The sequence below is a fragment of the Zerene cesonia genome, chromosome 19, assembly GCF_012273895.1.
Source record: "Zerene cesonia ecotype Mississippi chromosome 19, Zerene_cesonia_1.1, whole genome shotgun sequence".
NCBI lineage: Eukaryota > Metazoa > Arthropoda > Insecta > Lepidoptera > Pieridae > Zerene > Zerene cesonia.
The window spans coordinates 9,436,688-9,454,701 of record NC_052120.1 but is presented as its reverse complement, the minus strand read 5'-3'; the positions used below and the strand labels follow the sequence as shown (position 1 = coordinate 9,454,701).

The 18,014-nt window shown below is 32.5% G+C and overlaps 3 protein-coding genes and 1 non-coding gene across 4 annotated transcripts in view; 1 reads left to right on the top strand and 3 right to left on the bottom strand.

Moving 5' to 3' along the window:
* LOC119834528 (neutral ceramidase-like) overlaps positions 1-5,593 on the bottom strand; it is a 24,793-nt gene extending 19,200 nt beyond the window's left edge. Inside the window, exon 1 of the mRNA XM_038358918.1 lies at positions 5,340-5,593. The gene's annotated coding sequence lies outside the window, so the exon portion shown is untranslated. The remainder of the gene's footprint in view (positions 1-5,339) is intronic.
* Positions 5,594-7,596: 2,003 nt separating this feature from the next.
* LOC119834181 (acidic leucine-rich nuclear phosphoprotein 32 family member B-like) lies at positions 7,597-11,792 on the bottom strand. Its single transcript, XM_038358487.1, has 3 exons — positions 11,571-11,792; positions 9,977-10,166; positions 7,597-9,488 (listed from the first exon to the last, which is right to left on the bottom strand). Exons 1-3 carry the CDS (start codon positions 11,673-11,675, stop codon positions 9,436-9,438), a joined length of 348 nt encoding a protein of 115 aa, XP_038214415.1. The 5' UTR covers positions 11,676-11,792; the 3' UTR covers positions 7,597-9,435.
* Positions 11,793-14,756: 2,964 nt separating this feature from the next.
* Positions 14,757-18,014, bottom strand: part of LOC119834461 (DDB1- and CUL4-associated factor 8-like) — a 9,127-nt gene continuing 5,869 nt past the window's right edge. Inside the window, exons 8-11 of the mRNA XM_038358828.1 lie at positions 17,702-17,832; positions 17,097-17,292; positions 16,736-16,855; positions 14,757-15,649 (exon numbers count right to left, since the gene is read on the bottom strand). Coding sequence (XP_038214756.1) covers positions 15,500-15,649; positions 16,736-16,855; positions 17,097-17,292; positions 17,702-17,832 — 597 coding nt within the window. The 3' untranslated portion in view covers positions 14,757-15,499. The remainder of the gene's footprint in view (positions 15,650-16,735; positions 16,856-17,096; positions 17,293-17,701; positions 17,833-18,014) is intronic.
* Trnae-uuc lies at positions 16,228-16,299 on the top strand. The gene has a single exon. It is a non-coding gene; the product is annotated as a tRNA-Glu (tRNA).

Genomic DNA, 18,014 nt, shown 5'->3' with positions numbered 1-18,014 from the left:
AAGACATTAGGTGACGCATCGCCTTACATCTTGTATCTTGAGTCATTGTTGTTAGTTCCGACGCCACAAAGAGATATCATTATACTAGGGTTACTCAGGGCCTACTTACTACTGGAGTTACAGGAGTCATTTCAATTGAGGAGAAAGAATATTACAAATAGCAGCTATTAGAAGTGTAATGAAAGAAGAATCCAGTTGAAAATAATTGATTATATTTTAACAAAACATGTTTTACGTAATTGGCGACACGAAACTAAGTAAGCGTCTTATTAATAGTAATAATTATTGGTTCGTGTTTATGGTAAGAATATACATACCTTTTCAATAGATACGTTAAATCATACTTGATGAAAATAGAATGTTTTGTTTATTTTATAGTAAACGTACTATATAGCACTACCTACATTTTATGATTAAGCTTCTTAAGGATATAATTTCTTAGATTTCGGATACGTAAGTAAAACACGCTATAAGTTTGAATGATACAGTTTCAAGGTCAAAATTTGAATGTCATGTGGTGCATAAATACATTTAAAATAAAACAAATTGAGGTAATTTCTCTTGTAATATCATACATAAAAACATAAGTTTTTAGCCTTTACGAAATATGCCATTGACCCACATAGTATACTAATATCTTTGTGCCTTTACATAATATTTTGCAATGTAAGTTAAACGATTTATTATAATTTATATATATATTCTAAATGTCAACTTGGAAGCTAAGTGAAAATATTTGTTCTAAAATCGGAAGTTTGCTTTTAATTATATATATTATTGCTACATCTATGTAATGTATATATGTATATAAAAAAATGTATCCCTTTTTACCTTGATCACGCATCACGCTTGAACTGCTGAAACGATTTCGATAATTATTATTTTTTGTGATTGTTATTGGCAGCAGAAGCATCTTATGAAACAGTAATAATATTTAACAAAAACTAAACCGGGATCTAATTGTCACTACTAGACCAATATGGTCTCATTTACCATTTGGGAGTCACCAGCTTTTATAGAAAAAAATCATCAAAATCGGCTACAAGGTAACACACATAATATACAGTCGAATTGATAACCTCTTCTTTTTTTAAATCAGTTGGAAAATTGAAGTTATTCAAAAAAAGAAAATTTAACGGCTATTTTTAATCTTTACGCGTTCGACATTTCGCTTGAAGACAGAACGTCTGTCGCGTCTCCTAGTTATAATGAAAATATAATAATATGAAAATAAATCAAATTTGTGTGAATTTCTATGTTAAAATTTTGTTGAAAATGCAAATCAACAAATCATTCAATATCAGCAAATCAACTAGATATCGAGTAATATCTATACACCTAATATACAATATTTTTAAAATAAAAGTTATTACACTCAGTGCTGAATAATTTAAAATGCCTAACGTTTTCTGTACAATAAGCTTGAGTGCACGCTTCATGGGAAAAATGTCATTTTATAAATACATATAATCTATTTGTATCGACCAATATTTGTATTTTGCGGTTTTTTGAAACATGCAATGTTCCTCTTGCTATGTCTTGAGTTTTTCTATTCATAATTTATTATTTATCAACATTTTATTCCTTAAGGAACAGACTGGGAATGGTAAGGATACGTGTCACCGGCTCCTCCACTCACGAAACGAAACACAATAGGACGCCGATATTCTGTGGGGGTGTTGCCTTCCCCGGTGCGAACAGGCCCAATTAGTGCCGAACCGTGCTCGACATCCACACTTAATTAATTTGACCTAGTAAAGCAGAAAGGTCTAGAACAAACTAATTATAACATTACATAAATTTACTTTACAAGGATCGCATTGTTCAAGGCAAGCAACTTTCGTGCATTTGTGCATTTATTCGTGTATAATGTTAATTACAAAAAACTTTGTCTTTACATAAACACTACTTCATAGTTTATGAATTATAAAATTTATAGTTCTGTAAATAGTTTTGTAATATAAATATCGCAGAATATGAATTAAATTATACGCAGAATATACACCGATATAGTTCCTAAGTAATAGGTACAAAAGGTTTCATTAATATTATTATAATATCACAACCATATTTATATTGATCGTTAAAAAGACGAATCAAAAATGTTAGGATGTTATCTATCATGTACAGTTAATACATAGAATCTTCATTGCATAACAAATCACAATAGATATTCAAAATCAACTAATTAACCTTGACCAGGATTTAATGTCGAAATACAGATAGCATTATAGTTATTACGAAATAATATTGATTTTAAAGAAAAAATAATCCTTTCTCAATGATATATCATCTAATGAGGCGTGTGACCCTGCAGTCGGTGATATAAAAATGTCAAGTAAACTCTGCAAGAGAAACCGAATATCCAAATAATGAAAATCAAAATTTGTGTCATTAAAAGTCGGCCTTAATCGTTATTCTGTTATCCGAAGATACTTAAATTATGTAGATATATGATACATTGCAATCATCTGAATGAACATTTATCTGTTAATTGTAAATAATCTTCGTAACCGATGACCTCATTTTATATATTAGTTCCAAACAATAGTACTAGATATTTTGAAGCAATTTTAGCGGCATCTGAAAAAAGTTATATAATTTATATTATTTATAAGAACCACTGAACTATTTAAAAAACAGATAGATCGGTAGTTTGTACAATATATTGTGCTACCTCACTATAGCAAACTCGAAATTCAAGTATTACTTATGAGCGATACTTATGAGCGCTATATATACGATTGAAACATAATCGAAGAGTTTGAACCACGGTCTCTCAGACGGACAATAAAATAATTATAAAGAATTAAATCTATCCGTTTAATGTGGGTCAGAATCGAGTCTAAAGGTTACCTACAAACATACAGGTGAAGCTAAAAAGCGTGTTAAAGAGGCCGATCGCTCATTTTTTAGCCTATTTATTTACTCACGATACGTACTGATAAAAAACAAAAAATTGATAACATCGAATAGACCACTTTGCTCCATGCATCATAATAACTACTTTTGAACGTAAACACAGCATTGACTACACGCATGGTATTGTACGAAGAGAGACTGCATACCTCAATGTTTGCCTGCAGGTCACGGTCAATAACAAGACAACCCACTTTCAACACGCTTCGGCTGTTGCTTGTTGTTTAAATTTGGAAGAACGATGAATCTATGGTGTATTGTTTACTTTTTTTGCGAGGATGGCGATGTATTGGTTGTTTTTTTTTTCGATTAGTCTAAGTATCGTGAGGCTCCAAAAAATTTTCAGATATCGGTTACGTATTTTGTTCAAGTTTTCATTACTTTTTACTGATGTGATCAGCACCCGCACAGTAGCTCAGATTAAATCGAAAGTTCTGATATCGCCCTTTGATCAAAAGCCGAAGCATTTCATTGTTATATTATTTTTATATTATGAATAATATTTACCTTTTTAACCTTTAAACCTGAGTGGCAAATTGTTATCCTTTGGCTTTTATGTATTTTAGCGCGCTTTACGATCCGGCGCTTAGAGCAACATTTCCTCAAAACCGGTACTGAATGTTCTCAAGATTTCACTTCATAGTCTTTACAAGCGAAACACTTTACACTATCTATCAGATAAAGATATAAAACGTAGCTTGATAATCATCAGTGCGATATGAAAACAAAAACAGCGTGTTAATGATATTAACCGCTTGTTATCAAGATATGTAACCTATTGCACTGAATTTATAAACAAAGAAATTGTTATCTTTTAGCGATTAAATACGTACGAGATTACCTACGAAAGATAATATGCTTGGACAAGTTCTTTGTGTAAAATATTCTTCAACTGTGTCAAATATTGTAAACATTGTAGTTTTTATCATAGGAACATTAGATAGTTCTATTTCTAATAAAAACAATGCAAGTATTGGCGAAAATTACGTAGTCTGAATATACGGTGAAGATGCTTTCTATCCGCGCCACATTTTGCTTCTTCTAAACTACTCCATCAGAATTTGCGACAAAAAAAAATAATTTCGTAGAATAATGCTGAATATATATAAAAAAATAAATACTGAATACTAATAAAACTAATAATAATTGAAATAGAGAAAATGCTTTCTGACGTCAAATAATGTTATTCATAGAGATAAAGCCTGTGGCCCATTTGGGTCGTGTAGATTTTAATGTAAATAAGACCTTTGTTTAGGAGCTTCCTACTAGTCCTACTAATATGTAGGTATCCTCCTAATAATATGCGAAAGTTTGTAAGGATTTGTGTGTTTGTTACTCTTTCACGCAAAAACTACTGAACCGATTGCAATGAAATCAGGTACGTAGACAGCTGGACAACTGGAATAACATATAGGCAACTTTTTATCCCGATATTCCTACGGAATACGGACGTAAGCGGGTGAAACCGCGGAGTGCAGCTAGTATTTACATTTTTTAATTCAAAACAATAAACGAGTGCATATTATAAGCAATTCCTATCCTTCATCTCTCATTTATACACACAAATCCTTAATTCAAACATTTATTTATTCAAATTGACTTCTTTTAAAAACACTTTTGAATCGTCATAACATAGTTTTAACATTTAGCACCGATTCGGTGTTTCTACAGAGAAGAGCCGTCAGCCGACAAGAAACTCTGTATTTGTAAATGTCAAATTCAATTTGTAGGCTTGATTTTGGATTGGTCAATTTACCTTCTAAGTTACAGCAAAATTATCGTTAGAATTGTCATCTCAATCTTAAGTATTAATAAAAAATAATTCGTATATTCATATTTAAAAGTATAATATATTAAAGTATTTTCGTATTTAAAAATATCAGCCCCAAAGTGCATTCAACCTAAATGAGAAAAAGTTTTCTTTGTGATGAATGTGTCGCTTTAAAGACGATTTTAATGGAAATCAAGTTGTATGTATAAAGGTTTAGAACAAATTATGTTAATTTATAGACTAACTCGGAATAATTCCTTTATCCGTGGCTTTAACCGTTTACATTGCTACATAAATACATGTCACACAAGTGTCAAACATCTAAACAAACAAAATAAAAATTACTTATTAGTAGTATTAAAGTGATTGCTATTTTATTGCTTTTTCTTTTTTTTTTCGTAATGTGCACGCATTCATATACCTTCCAAGATTAATTGTTTTGTTGTGTACCTTTTTATTTCATAAACATCAAGAATATGGCTTACAGTCAATCTGGACGGTGAAAAGTGACCATAAAGCGTTTTAAAAACATTTGTGTATATGTATAACCATTAATTAAAATAATTCAAGAATATCTACTAAATTAGTATTGGTGTATAAGTATTATCTTATATTATATAATTTATAATTTTAAAATTCTTCCGATTACCTTTTCAAATTAAGCACTTGTACACAATACGATTGTTTTCAATTGTTCGAACTATGGTGATTGAAGAGGACACTATTATCACAATTCATTGCACTTAAACCGGGATACACTTGGTACTATCAAAAAATATTTTCAACGCTGTAATTGTAGTAAATATATTTACAATGCACGATCGTGAAGATCAGCGCGAATTCGAAAAATACAAGGCATACGTGCAACACGAAACGATGTTTGACACAAACTGATAATATTATGCTTCCATGCCACAGACCCGAGCTTCCCTGCCTTAATTTATGAATAAACACATCTACTTATTAATATTATTGTTCCTCGTTTATTTTATTATTGATTCCCCTGATCTACTCGATTGAGGACGTCTCAATTCGATTGAGGGATAATTAAATGCTACGATGATAATTTTTCCAAGAAAATTTAAGTATCTACTTACTCTAAATAAACCAATTAGTATCATCTCTTTGAATTTGATTGAACCTTTCAGATATCATATCATATGGGTTTACTGTCCTACTAGGTAAATTTCATATTTATAAAATAAAATACAATATATACAAAAAAGGGCAGGCCCTGAGGTACCACTCCAACCAACATTTTAAATAAGACGAAATGACAATTTTCTATCAAAAATTCCCGCCGATCGGTTGAAAGCAACAAACGTTGATACGATTAACGAGTAACCTATAGTATTATGTTATCTGTGAAAGTAACAAAACCAATGAAAAATCCAGTCGAATAACCTTCTCCGTTTTTGGAAACGTCGGTTAAAACTTAAAAATTCTATCTTCGTCTAAATATTTTGTTTTTGTTATACCTACACACCTTTAGTGGCAGCCGTAATATTAATTATAATATTCCGTAAAATTACGTTTTACAAATTATACACATTTTTGTTGCAAATTTTATAATACACTAGCAAACGAAAATTACATCAATTTTAAAGCTCATTTATTTTCTTTAAATCTAAAAGTTAAAATTTCAATTTTTTTTACACTGTGGACTGTAACTGTTGATTGAACATTGTATACTGAAATGTCAAACTGATTCAAAACCGAACGTCGCATTTTCTTAATTCTGATTCAAATTTAGAAGCATTTTATATCAGTTGTCCTGTTGATTGGTTGTTGTTGTCGATTTATGCCTTAAAACCAAAAGAATCTTATTCATTTATCTTCTATGAAAAGTAATACTTTTATGATGAAGTAGTGAATTACAAAGCGGATAAAAACTGAAACTATGGTGAGTACATTGAATTCCTATCCTATTAAATTTTAGATTTTAAATCTCGTTTGCTCAATGTTTTAAATCCCAGTCAAACCCAGCCATAATGCAAAAGATATAACATTCTTTAAATTATAAATAGGATTACATTACTCGCTATTATTACTAGTACCTACTATAAAAGCTGTACGTGTGCTGCTAAGATTACCGCCGGTTTATGCAGTTAAATATTTTTGAAATATATCAATCGTCAATACACAATTGTGTTAAGTTTCGGCATTAAATTTAGTAGTTCGGCAAAAATTAAGTAGTCGCTCAGGTATACGTTCAACATATTTGTATTTCCCGCCGAAATAATTTAATAGCACGCCATCTAGCGTATCTTGTGTAAGTCAGCACGTCGTTTTTACACAACACATTTAAACATTTAAAAATTTTTATAATATTTTCAATTCTTAATCATCACATCGGAAAATACAATCGTTATATTTTGGATGAATAGTAAAAAAACTTGTATTATATGATGGTAATAACAACATCTACAAACGACCTTTGAAATGGTACTTTTATAAAAGCGCCACCTATATCAGATGTAATTTTAATATAAATATTTAGGTGTAGATGTCGTTTCACTTCTATGGCACGAGCAAAACTGGCTACTTATTGGCTAGACTATTTTACCTAACCCTAATTCATTATGTACCTACCTAAATGGGATAACCTATCGATCTTAAAATAAACTTCACTTCTTTTTCAAATACGCTCGCCATGTAGGTGTATTTTACAAGGTGTATTTTCGTCGTATTGTTCAGATACCTTATCGAAGATTATCAAGCAAAATGGTTTCATTCTTTCTTCGAGCCAAAACAAAGTATTATATCTCCATGCAGGCAACATTCTTATCATTATATTTGCGCATTATGAATACTTTATCTCAGCAGTTTCACGCAGAGGATTTGGCATTGTTTAAGGTTATAATTTGTCAACACATGCTTATAGGATCAAATAAATAAGCGTAGGAAACAAAATAACGTTTTACTTAAAATCGGTTGTATTTACATTTCGTCCATTGTAGAAAATCAATGTGTTCAACATCACAAATAAATAAATCGTACTAAGGTATTCACATTAGCCGTACATCGTACACAATATGCGACAGCTCAATCTTACCATAAAACGAAAGGCGGGACGACGGGATTAATTATAAAATTTCATTTATATTTCAATTTATTTCCAATTTTATTTCAATGTCATTTATTATTAACGTATTCATAATTTCTCCATTTGGTATAAAACGCCAACGGAGAGGTATTTACTAAAGCTGCATGGTTCGATTCACACCGCGTTCTCTTCTAGATGCCAGGTGTCAGGTAAAAAAATAACCATTTGCGATGTGTTATTGTTTAATCGTCCGGCATCCAGCGAGAGACGACAGCGTGAACGGCGAGCAAAATATCTGCTTGTTATAAAATATGATAGAAACGACGCTCGGGCGACAGTGTACGGCTTTGTCATACATCGCCCGCCGAACCGCCACCGGCCGGCGACCGATGGATCGCGCTCAATGGGTGATTTTCCACGAGTGGCCGACGCGTTGCCGTGGCTTGGTAAGTGTCGGTCGCGACAGACGCCGGCGGGGCGGGGGCGCGGGGACCCAAGCCGGTGCGCGGCAAATCGAACGAGGCCACGCGCTCCGCGGGAGGGGAGACGCTGACGCTTCTAGCCGCGCACCCCCCCGCCGGCTCCCGTTGCGTCCCCTCGTAAATTATAACGTACCAACCTACATACTAACTTGTTAACCTAGGAATCTCTTATTCCATTCTTCGAAACATTCAAATACCGAACCAAAGGTATTACCATCCTAATTAAATATGGACAAAATTACAGGCCGGTTTTAGGTATGAAGGCTCGCTATCGCAGCGCGGCGACCGTCGCGCTCTCTTTATCAGTCGTTAGGGGAGCGAGCGGCGGGCGTGCGATGTGCACAAGATAATGGCAAAATTGTGATGTTTTTCTAATAAAGCATTCGTATGGAATACGTATGAGAAGTTTGCGGCGGCTAAAGTATTTAAATGTACTCTGTCGCAACTCTTCAACTCCTTGGACTCATTTCTCAAGATATACAGCGCAAAATAATTTATAATTCATTATTCGTTCCGCAGAGTTTTAAAACTGACGCCAGACCGAGGGTGACTGGGGTGATCTGATTTGTTAGAAAAAATTAAAACCAGATGTACTTGCATGCGATAATCACACTATTTTACATTATTATAAATCTCAGGCTTCACTTACGCTAAATATGTACACACAAACTCTCATCAACAACAATAAAATGAAGGATTGAGCTTTGTGACTTAATCGCTTAATCTATTAAAAATAGTCACGCGGGTATGTCTATACTTCAGTTTAGTATAAAGCTGTAACTGTAGAAAAATATCACAACTTCGCCATTTGGGCTCACAGGTTAACCTAAATACAGAATGGATTCACTTAGAAATTAAGTTTACTTTCAAAAACACATTTGTACATTTTATGACAAAATTCAACAGCATTCTACTAAGTCTTAAAAATATTTGTTGCAACCAGTCCTAAAAATAATGATACAGCATCAGTACCGAACTTAAACGTGGTAAAAAATTGAAAATCTGCACTGGATTTAGACTTAATTACATTCTTGTCATTTAAACAGAGGTGCACCCGTTATAGGTGGGAGCGTAGGCCCCGAGTGTTCTCAACTGGGCTATGCTTGCTGATGGTACGCTGTCGCTTGTCAGTTGGGGCGAGACGAGGCCATAACCGGGCATCACATGCACTGATAACTACACTGTGACATTGTCCTTAAAAAGAAGCACGAGACGTATTACGCGTCATCCTCTTCTTGTTCGTCTAATAGCTCCTCTTCAACTTCTTCATCTGTAACAAACAATTTTATTATTGCATGAATGCAATTGGAAATTTAAACTGGTTTGTAAAAGTAAACCGAAGTAGAATCAAAAGCAACAACGCGAATACACTCACGAAGTATCAATTAAAAAAAATACATTAGGAAGTAATAATGAAGAGAATACGACCGTAGTGTGCGTCGATAAAACGACCCTGCGATGTGCGTGTAACTTAAGAATGTAATAGGGGCTAAGTCTAGACTCTAGACGAATCACGAACTTGATAGGTTTCAACGCTATTGTAAACGTCTACATATTAAAAAAAAAAATCATGTTTATCTAATTTAAACAAACAATATCAATTTATATAATTTTGAAACATATCTTATCACACACAAACATAAATATAAGCTCTATATAATTTCTTAAGTGTGAATACAAATCAAACGCTTATCAACATCATATATTTTTGGCGGCATCGAGTGAATAGCAACGTTACGAAAACAGTTCTGGTTATACCTTCGAGATCGTCATCCTCGCCTTCAATTTCCTCCTCGTCTTCTTCACCTTCCTCTCCCTCTACTTCCTCATCATCATCTTCTCCCTCTTCACCTTCTCCTTCTAGATCCTCATCTTCACTGTGAGGCTCTTCTTCACCACCCCCGCCATTTTCTTCCTTTCGCGCCTTTTTCGCTTCTGTCGCTTTTTCCTATGAAAAATATTTATTAACATAACATACTTGTGCGACATAAAATTGTCTTTAATAATAAAATACAAATGTGCAAATAATCTTGGCTATAGGCCAATTTCAATTCACATTGAACATGACGCTTCACTTAGATTCATAGACAAAAATGCGCCGGCTTACGAGCAAGATAATGAAAGGCAGGTGACAAAGATTCGTAACAATAAAGAAGCGTGGGTAATAAGTATGGAACGGGACAGAATAATAAAGGCGGGCTTGCGTAAAGCTCATTTTTCCTTGGCAACATGGGCGGAAGACGGCCACCCGAGCACAACATGAGCAGTGACGTAGAACGTTTACAAACCGCCAAAATGACAACGAATCAAACTTTCTTTATATGAACACATATATTGTATCATTAACACCTATTAGTCAATACACCGTCTATATTGAAAATGGCAAAATAACAATGTCTTTCATTATAGATACTCAACATTTTAATGCACACGAGGCATGTTGGCTCGAAACTAGGTTACGCTCCACGAAGAAGACTTATTGATTAGATAAAAATAATATTTATTTTTATACTTTACGTACCTCATAGATTGAGGTATAATGGGCAACAAAGGAAGTATTAAATACTTTTAAACACCTACATGCAAATAAGCCGGGTCATTGACTAGTATATATACGACGCTCTTGTGTTTGTAAAATTAATGCTTTGTTAATTGTTAAATGCCAAGAAATATTTTTAAGAAAAGCATTTATTTCATAATAATATTACTTTACTACAGCAACTGGATTATTTAAATATACATTTTACTGGTTTTATCTATGACAGTCCGGCATCTACAATGACATTCACGCGCCGGCCATGTTTCCATATAGTTAGCGTCACGCTACGAACAATCAAGCCAAGCAATACAACTATTGAAAAATAACTTGCGATAAAATCGATATTAAGCACACGAATCATTTGAAGGACTTCATAGATCAATGTATAACATTTGTATTAGCAATTATATCAATGAGGACATGAGCGTACGTTCTCGCGCCATGTTTTTTTTTCTGCCAAGGTCATGCCTCCGTATTGAAAACGAGTAAACAAAACCAAAAACTATACAGATAAATACTTATAAGCGTAGATTCATCGAAATTAGTATATTTTACATATTATAAAATTGGAATCATTTCTTGACTGACTCATCGATTACCTCATGCCGCTTAAACGCTTAGAAATTCTATCCAGAAATAAGCCGGCACATCGCGATTCTTGTTTGAGCGGCAAAACGTAATAGGTACTACAATTACTATTACACATAAAATATTTTCTATGCGGATAGATTAAGATGGTTAACCTATTTTATAATGTTCAATAAAATGGCGAGCTTCTAAAATGAATACATACTGTTTGACATGTGCACTCACCTCTGCTGCCCTTTTGGCTCCTTTCAGGTCACTTTTAGCGTCTCCTGTTTTCTCATCCCCGACCTTGTCTACGGCCACTTCACTGTTATTTTCATTGGAGCTCATGATTGTTCTGGTTTTATATTAATTACTAATGTTAATAAGAGTTAAGTATACGGTTACTCCAAACCGACGCGCGACTGACTGATCGAGTGAACGGGCGGCGAGACGGAGACGAGTTTGAAATCGAAGATGGCGCGGGCTTCTACACGCCTCGCTTCTGATTGGCTGAGCGTGGCGGCCATTGGAAATTTGTAATCGGCATGTGGACAATCGTTTTAAAAATTAAAAATATTAGGGATAGCTTTTACGTACAAGAAGATGATACTGGATAATTTTAAAACGTTCAAAGCTTCTCAGAATGGTAAATTAAATAATGCAAGTAACGAATTTTTTATTAAAAATGAGTTTAATGGTTTCGTAGTAATAAATTGTTCCAAGATGTTCCGCTACGTGGCGTTAAACAAGACGTCATAAGTCATTTTGAAATAGCGGGAAAGTAAATCTGACATATTTGAGTAAATGCTAAATAGAAATCAAATTATGCAAGGATAGGAAAAAAATAAAAAGTGCTAATTATATAATATGTTGAATATTGATACACGTTTGAATAAAATATGGGTTATAATCATTACTACTATTTTAAGCGTTTTATAACTCATGCTGGAACTTTTAAGTTTAAATTCTTAAGTGATATAAAATGAAAGGAGCCATAAAAAAACCTTCATTTATCCCAAAATAAAAGGATAACCTTTTTTTTGTCGAATTCTACAGTAAATCTCGTATACCTTATCACCTAAAATGTATCTTTTATGTAGAAGTTAACTAAAATATAAAGACAGTAAGTATGGCTTTCAACTTTGAGATATTTTTTATATTCGTATAACTACGTAGAAGATCAAAAATGTAATAAAAAAAAACCAAAATCAGTCTATGCTAATAATAAAAGGACATGACCAAACAAGAAAGATGAAATAAAAATACCAATATAAAATATAATATTGATTATATTGTACAGTAAAATGTACTTATATTTGAAAATAAATCAATATTAACTTGAAGATTTAAAAAATTACCTCAAACGAAAGTATACCTACACCAACAAACACTACTTTTGCTGAATCAAATAAGTTCAGAAATGGTGACTAGTAGGTAAATGGTAACAAATAATGCCTACAATTTTTGAATTGATTCTAAAAAGCTAAGCCAATTACTATTTTCTAATGAAAATTACAAAGAATAGCTGAAAAATGAGTTCCACAAATATCCATAGAAGGGGCACTTAGCTGAGTTAGATTATATATTAAATTTTTCCTCCTAGATATACATAGGTACTTTATTTTCTATAGCTTGCAGGGCCTCACTAACAGTTGTATTTTCTACTAATTAAAAACACCAATACAGTACATTAAAATCATATACAAAATGGAATAAATAATTATTTATTAATTATCTCCAGTTGTCATGCTTAACAAGATGTTAATTCAATTTTGACTATGGATAAGTAATCAATTAATAATATATGCATCACAGAAATACCCACTCTACCTACATATATTTTTTTTATAATTTGTGTAGCTATAAGGAAAAGAATAATGAAGGAAAATGTGTGTAAAATTATTAACATTGTTACATAATAACCTTACAATTTTGGTCACAAGTTTTAATAAAACTAAGTATTTGTAAAAAATGGTGTTATAGATATATAGATTTTTATTTAAACACGCAGATATCTAATAATTTGTGTAGTCCGTAGATTTACTAATAAGTTGCAAATATTTATAGTTGATATAAAAACTTTTACAAGTATTTATATAGCAACTAGCGGCCACCAGTAATTTCTAATAATTATGTTAGATCTTGCATAGGACATAAAAATCAAATCCATATAAGACATAATATTCTTGAGTATTGAGTTTACTTCTTCAGTTACAGAATTCACACTGTCATTACGACTGTAATTTATTTATTAAAACTACACAGTTATGATGTATCAAACATTTATTTTTTTTATATAATAACGATTATGTCTAATGAGTTTATTACTCTATTCAATATTTACATGTTTTCAAAACAAAATAGATATTTTTATTGAACAATACACACCTCTCTTCATATTATTTAACAAAGGGTGTTTTATTGACATAAAAATAAATAAAATCAAAAAGAGATATTCAGTAATAAAAACAAAGCTTTTTAACAAACCTGAATATGGCCTTATTTGTGACGTAACAAACAAATAAACATAAAAGAAAACAAAGAGAATTTTTTTAAAAATAAACAATTCAACATTTACAAGAATACAATATACCTACTAATATTATGAACTCATTTTCAACACCAGTAATATACAATATGATGACATATTACGTTTTTACACAAATTCTTATGAATAAAGTGGGGTATTATAAACATATTGGTATAGTTCACAATAATGAAGTTAAGATTATTATTACTATTATGACTATTACAGCTAAAGCTTGGATTAAAAAAAGCTACAGGTTGTGCACTTAACAATGCCACATTGAATCTTTTAACGTATTACGTTTTGGATATAACAAAGTGCTTGGTAGGACATTTTCATCGTACTTTGATTAGGTTATTAAATAATGGCATTATGGCCATTCGGCTTAGATTCTTTCATAGTTCTGACAGAGGTTTTATATATTCAACCATACCTAAATAGAACTAACAACCAATTACAAATGCGTGTATTTATATTGCGATTATTTAATGCACAAACTGTAGTCGAATTTGCTATTGACTAATATCAAAACTTCAAATTAAGTATAGTAAGAACCAGACTAGCCTACAAAATTGGTTTATATAAAAACCAAATACTCAAATATTCAACGTTTATGAGTCGTGTCGTAAAGATTATGCCTCACTCAAAGCTGAATTGCATCAGAGTATTTGGGAAATTAAAAAAATCACTTGGTTTCTGTTAATTTAAATAAAAGATTATGCCTCACTCAAAGCTGAATTGCATTAGAGTATTTGGGAAATTAAAAAAATCACTTGGTTTCTGTTAATTTAAATAGGAATTACATTTTAATCTAATTTTATTACCATAACAATATATCAATTCTTTGTTGAAATTAAACTACTTTTATAAAATTACCTCCTTGATATCTATGCTTTCAAGGAAACAACTTTAAAATATTCCAATATAAGCATGGTTATACCATGTTTACACAATTAATCACTACTTATCTATTTGCCATAGCCAACTGTCCTATGACATTAATGTTCTACTATATGAAGGTTTAATCATATTGTTTTCATTAAAAAGATTATCAAGATCTTTTGTATCTTTCGTAATCTGACCTCTAAAATGTTTAAAAGTTAGAGAGAGACATTAAAAATCCGACAGAACGTGGAATATTACAATTATTAGTACATATATCATGTGTTTTTATGAGATACACTCAAAATTTTTTGTTTAGAAATTTGAATATTTTAAGTCCATTTGGTGATTCCTTTTCCAGATGACGAGTGTTGCAATTTTTTATCACATATTTTACTTGCAAATTTCAAGCTAACTTTTAATTAGTTAATTACTAATTCCGCTTTACGATTCGCCTTTTACAATTTTTAAATATTTTCACAGAGCCGTTTAATTTTACATATTGTTTACAAACAAACTTATTTAACAATCGAAAGGTTTTCATACATTTAGAATGCCAATTCAATTGCATATACTAGATGCTAGAAGGTGGTGCACACGTTGCCGTCGAACCGCAGGTTTCTGTGCGGCGACTCTACATTCACCTCGCCGGTGATTGTAGAGTGGCTCTACAATGGCTCTACCCGCGCTCTAGCAACTAGTAATAGTTCGCGTTGCCCATGCCCAGGCCGAGTATGGTGAAGCGCGAGTGCCGGTAGATCTGCTAGAAGGTGGTGCACGCGTTGCCGTCGAACTCTAGGTTGCCGGGCGGCGTCTCCTCGTCGGCGAGCGAGCCGCGCCACGCGTTGTAGAGCGTCGGAAGGAAGTCGGTGAAAATGGGCGCCCGGTGCGTCGCCGCGTTCGAGCGGATTATCTGCAATTGTATGCAGGTGTATTTTATGTTGCTTTGCGCATGAAATGTTTCTTTCCGTATGATTCAAATGTTATTGTTAAAATTGAGGTGAAAATATATTTTTATTTAAGTCCTGCGTCAGATTGGGTGATATGCATGTAAATTATGTAGACTACGAGTCCGTACAAGTAGGGTTTTCGGTCATGGGCGTGGGGTTTGGGGTGAAAATCAAAAAATAACTTTATTTAGTTTATTAAAAAGTTTCTTCTAAGATGATAAATAATATATTACTACATGACTAGCACCGTGTCCTGAGGTTTCATCCGCGTAAATATTTTTACCATTAAAATGCTATATATTATAGCCTTTATAATAATAGCCTGGACAAACAGATATATATTTTTTTGGTATATGAATAGTTATTTTAATCAACCCAACCCAATTTATTTATTGATATAGATTCTATCGTATTTAGAATTAATTTTCAATAAATAGCACGTTTTTTATGAATATTTGCCATTTTATTAATTTTTTCGTGATATCAAAAATGAGATAAAAGTCGAAATAGCTAGATCATTTATTTCGTTGTCCAATATATATCCCGTATGGTCTAGTGGCTAGGATACCTGGCTTTCACCCAGGAGGCTCGGGTTCGATTCCCGGTACGGGAAATTATTTTGTTATTTGAAGATAGATTTTTCTTTAATTTCACTTATTTGTGTTATTTTTAGTACCGATTTTGCGATAATTTTGAAATTAAAACGAGAAATAAATGGACATTTATAAGATTTCAGAAAAGACTACTATTATACTGAAAATTATGAAAATAAGCCCATAAATAACTTTTGTTATCAACTTAAATTTAAATAGAAACAAATTTGTTAAAATGGTAAAATATATGTTAAGGACAAAATCAAAAGATTACCTATTTGACAATTTGAAATATATATAGATAAAAAACAAAATAACATTTACTCGAAAACTCAAACTCAAACATTTATGTATTCAATTCTTATAGAAACACTTTTGAATCGCCATAGCATATTTCTAACATTTACCACCGTTTCGGAAAGCAGTGTCTACAGAGAAGATCAAAAGATATATTACCTTCTCCAGTCCAGTAAAATCAGGTCCAGATTGGCGTCTCGGCATCCAAATTTTGATGTCTTTGTCTAGTCCACTTGTTGCCATGATGGGGAATCGTGGGTGAGGCTCGATGCAATTTACCTGCAATGAGATGTCTTTTTTTATTAAAGAACAAAAAATTAAATGATAATGCCCCTAATTTTACACAATAAATGGAAAAATTAAGAATGAAACATACCATTCATAGTTAATTTATCGATTTATGCGGACCAAGTTTTTAATTTGTTATCGAAATGATTAAATTTTTTCCCTTGAGCAGGTAGTCTGCTATAACAAACATCAAAAATATAGCTTGTATAGCCTAAAAATAATAAGAACTCACCACACCATTCTGATCCCCCTCCGCCCATTGGACAATGGCCTCCGAATGTTTCTCCCATATGTATATGTGGGCGCAATCCGAACCGGACACTATGTACTCACTGCGGGGGCCAAAGAAAGACACACCCTTGAACGTGGCACTGTTCCTGTGCCCGCTGTACTTGTGGCTGTAGGTCTGCTTAAGGTCCGGTGCATCCCTGTATGAGATATTGCTTTATTGTCATAATGATAGGTATTTAGTAAGATTGATAGCAAGATAGGTACGGATATATTAATAATTGTTACTATAGACATCTAATTTTATCCCGTGGTTTCACTCGCGTGGTACCTACAGTAGCCTATCTAAGGCTACTTTTTACCCTGGATTTACATTATCCTAACCAGACTTTTTTTTACCAATCAGCTGTTTTTGCGGGAAAGAGTAAAAAATTTTCATCGATTATAATATTAGTAGAAAGTAAAAAAATAAATTATCATACTGCTCTTTCTTAGCGAACAATGGAAAATTGTATATACTTTTGTAAGTTTTATTTCATAGACGGTGATCAAATTTTCAAGCCATCATAAAAAAAGGAAAAAACACCAAATAAACGTATCAAAACTCACTTATCATACACATCCAGTTTAGAATCAAACAAATATATATTCTCATCGTTATATGAGCCCAATATTTCGGATCCGTCGTGGTTATACACCGCGCACGTGAGGTGCAACATGGCACGCATTCGAGCTGGTATCTGAAATAATTGTGTGCAAAATTAATTAATCAATTAAACTAACGCCAAACAACATTGCAAAGACAATGCAGAGTATAAATTTAATTTAATTAGTTTTATAAAATTGAAATGCTATATAAATAAGAAATTTTTAAAGAATAAATGCATTTTGATCACGAGGCGGTATTGGAACCCGCGTCATT

Excerpts from the sequence above, each read along its gene's own strand:
- LOC119834181 (XM_038358487.1), bottom strand. The coding sequence starts at position 11,675 with ATGAGCTCCAATGAAAATAACAGTGAAGTGGCCGTAGACAAGGTCGGG. Across the intron at positions 10,167-11,570 it reads GAGCCAAAAGGGCAGCAGAG|GAAAAAGCGACAGAAGCGAA; the intron begins GTGAGTGCACAT and ends TATTTTTCATAG. Across the intron at positions 9,489-9,976 it reads CGAGGATGACGATCTCGAAG|ATGAAGAAGTTGAAGAGGAG; the intron begins GTATAACCAGAA and ends TGTTTGTTACAG.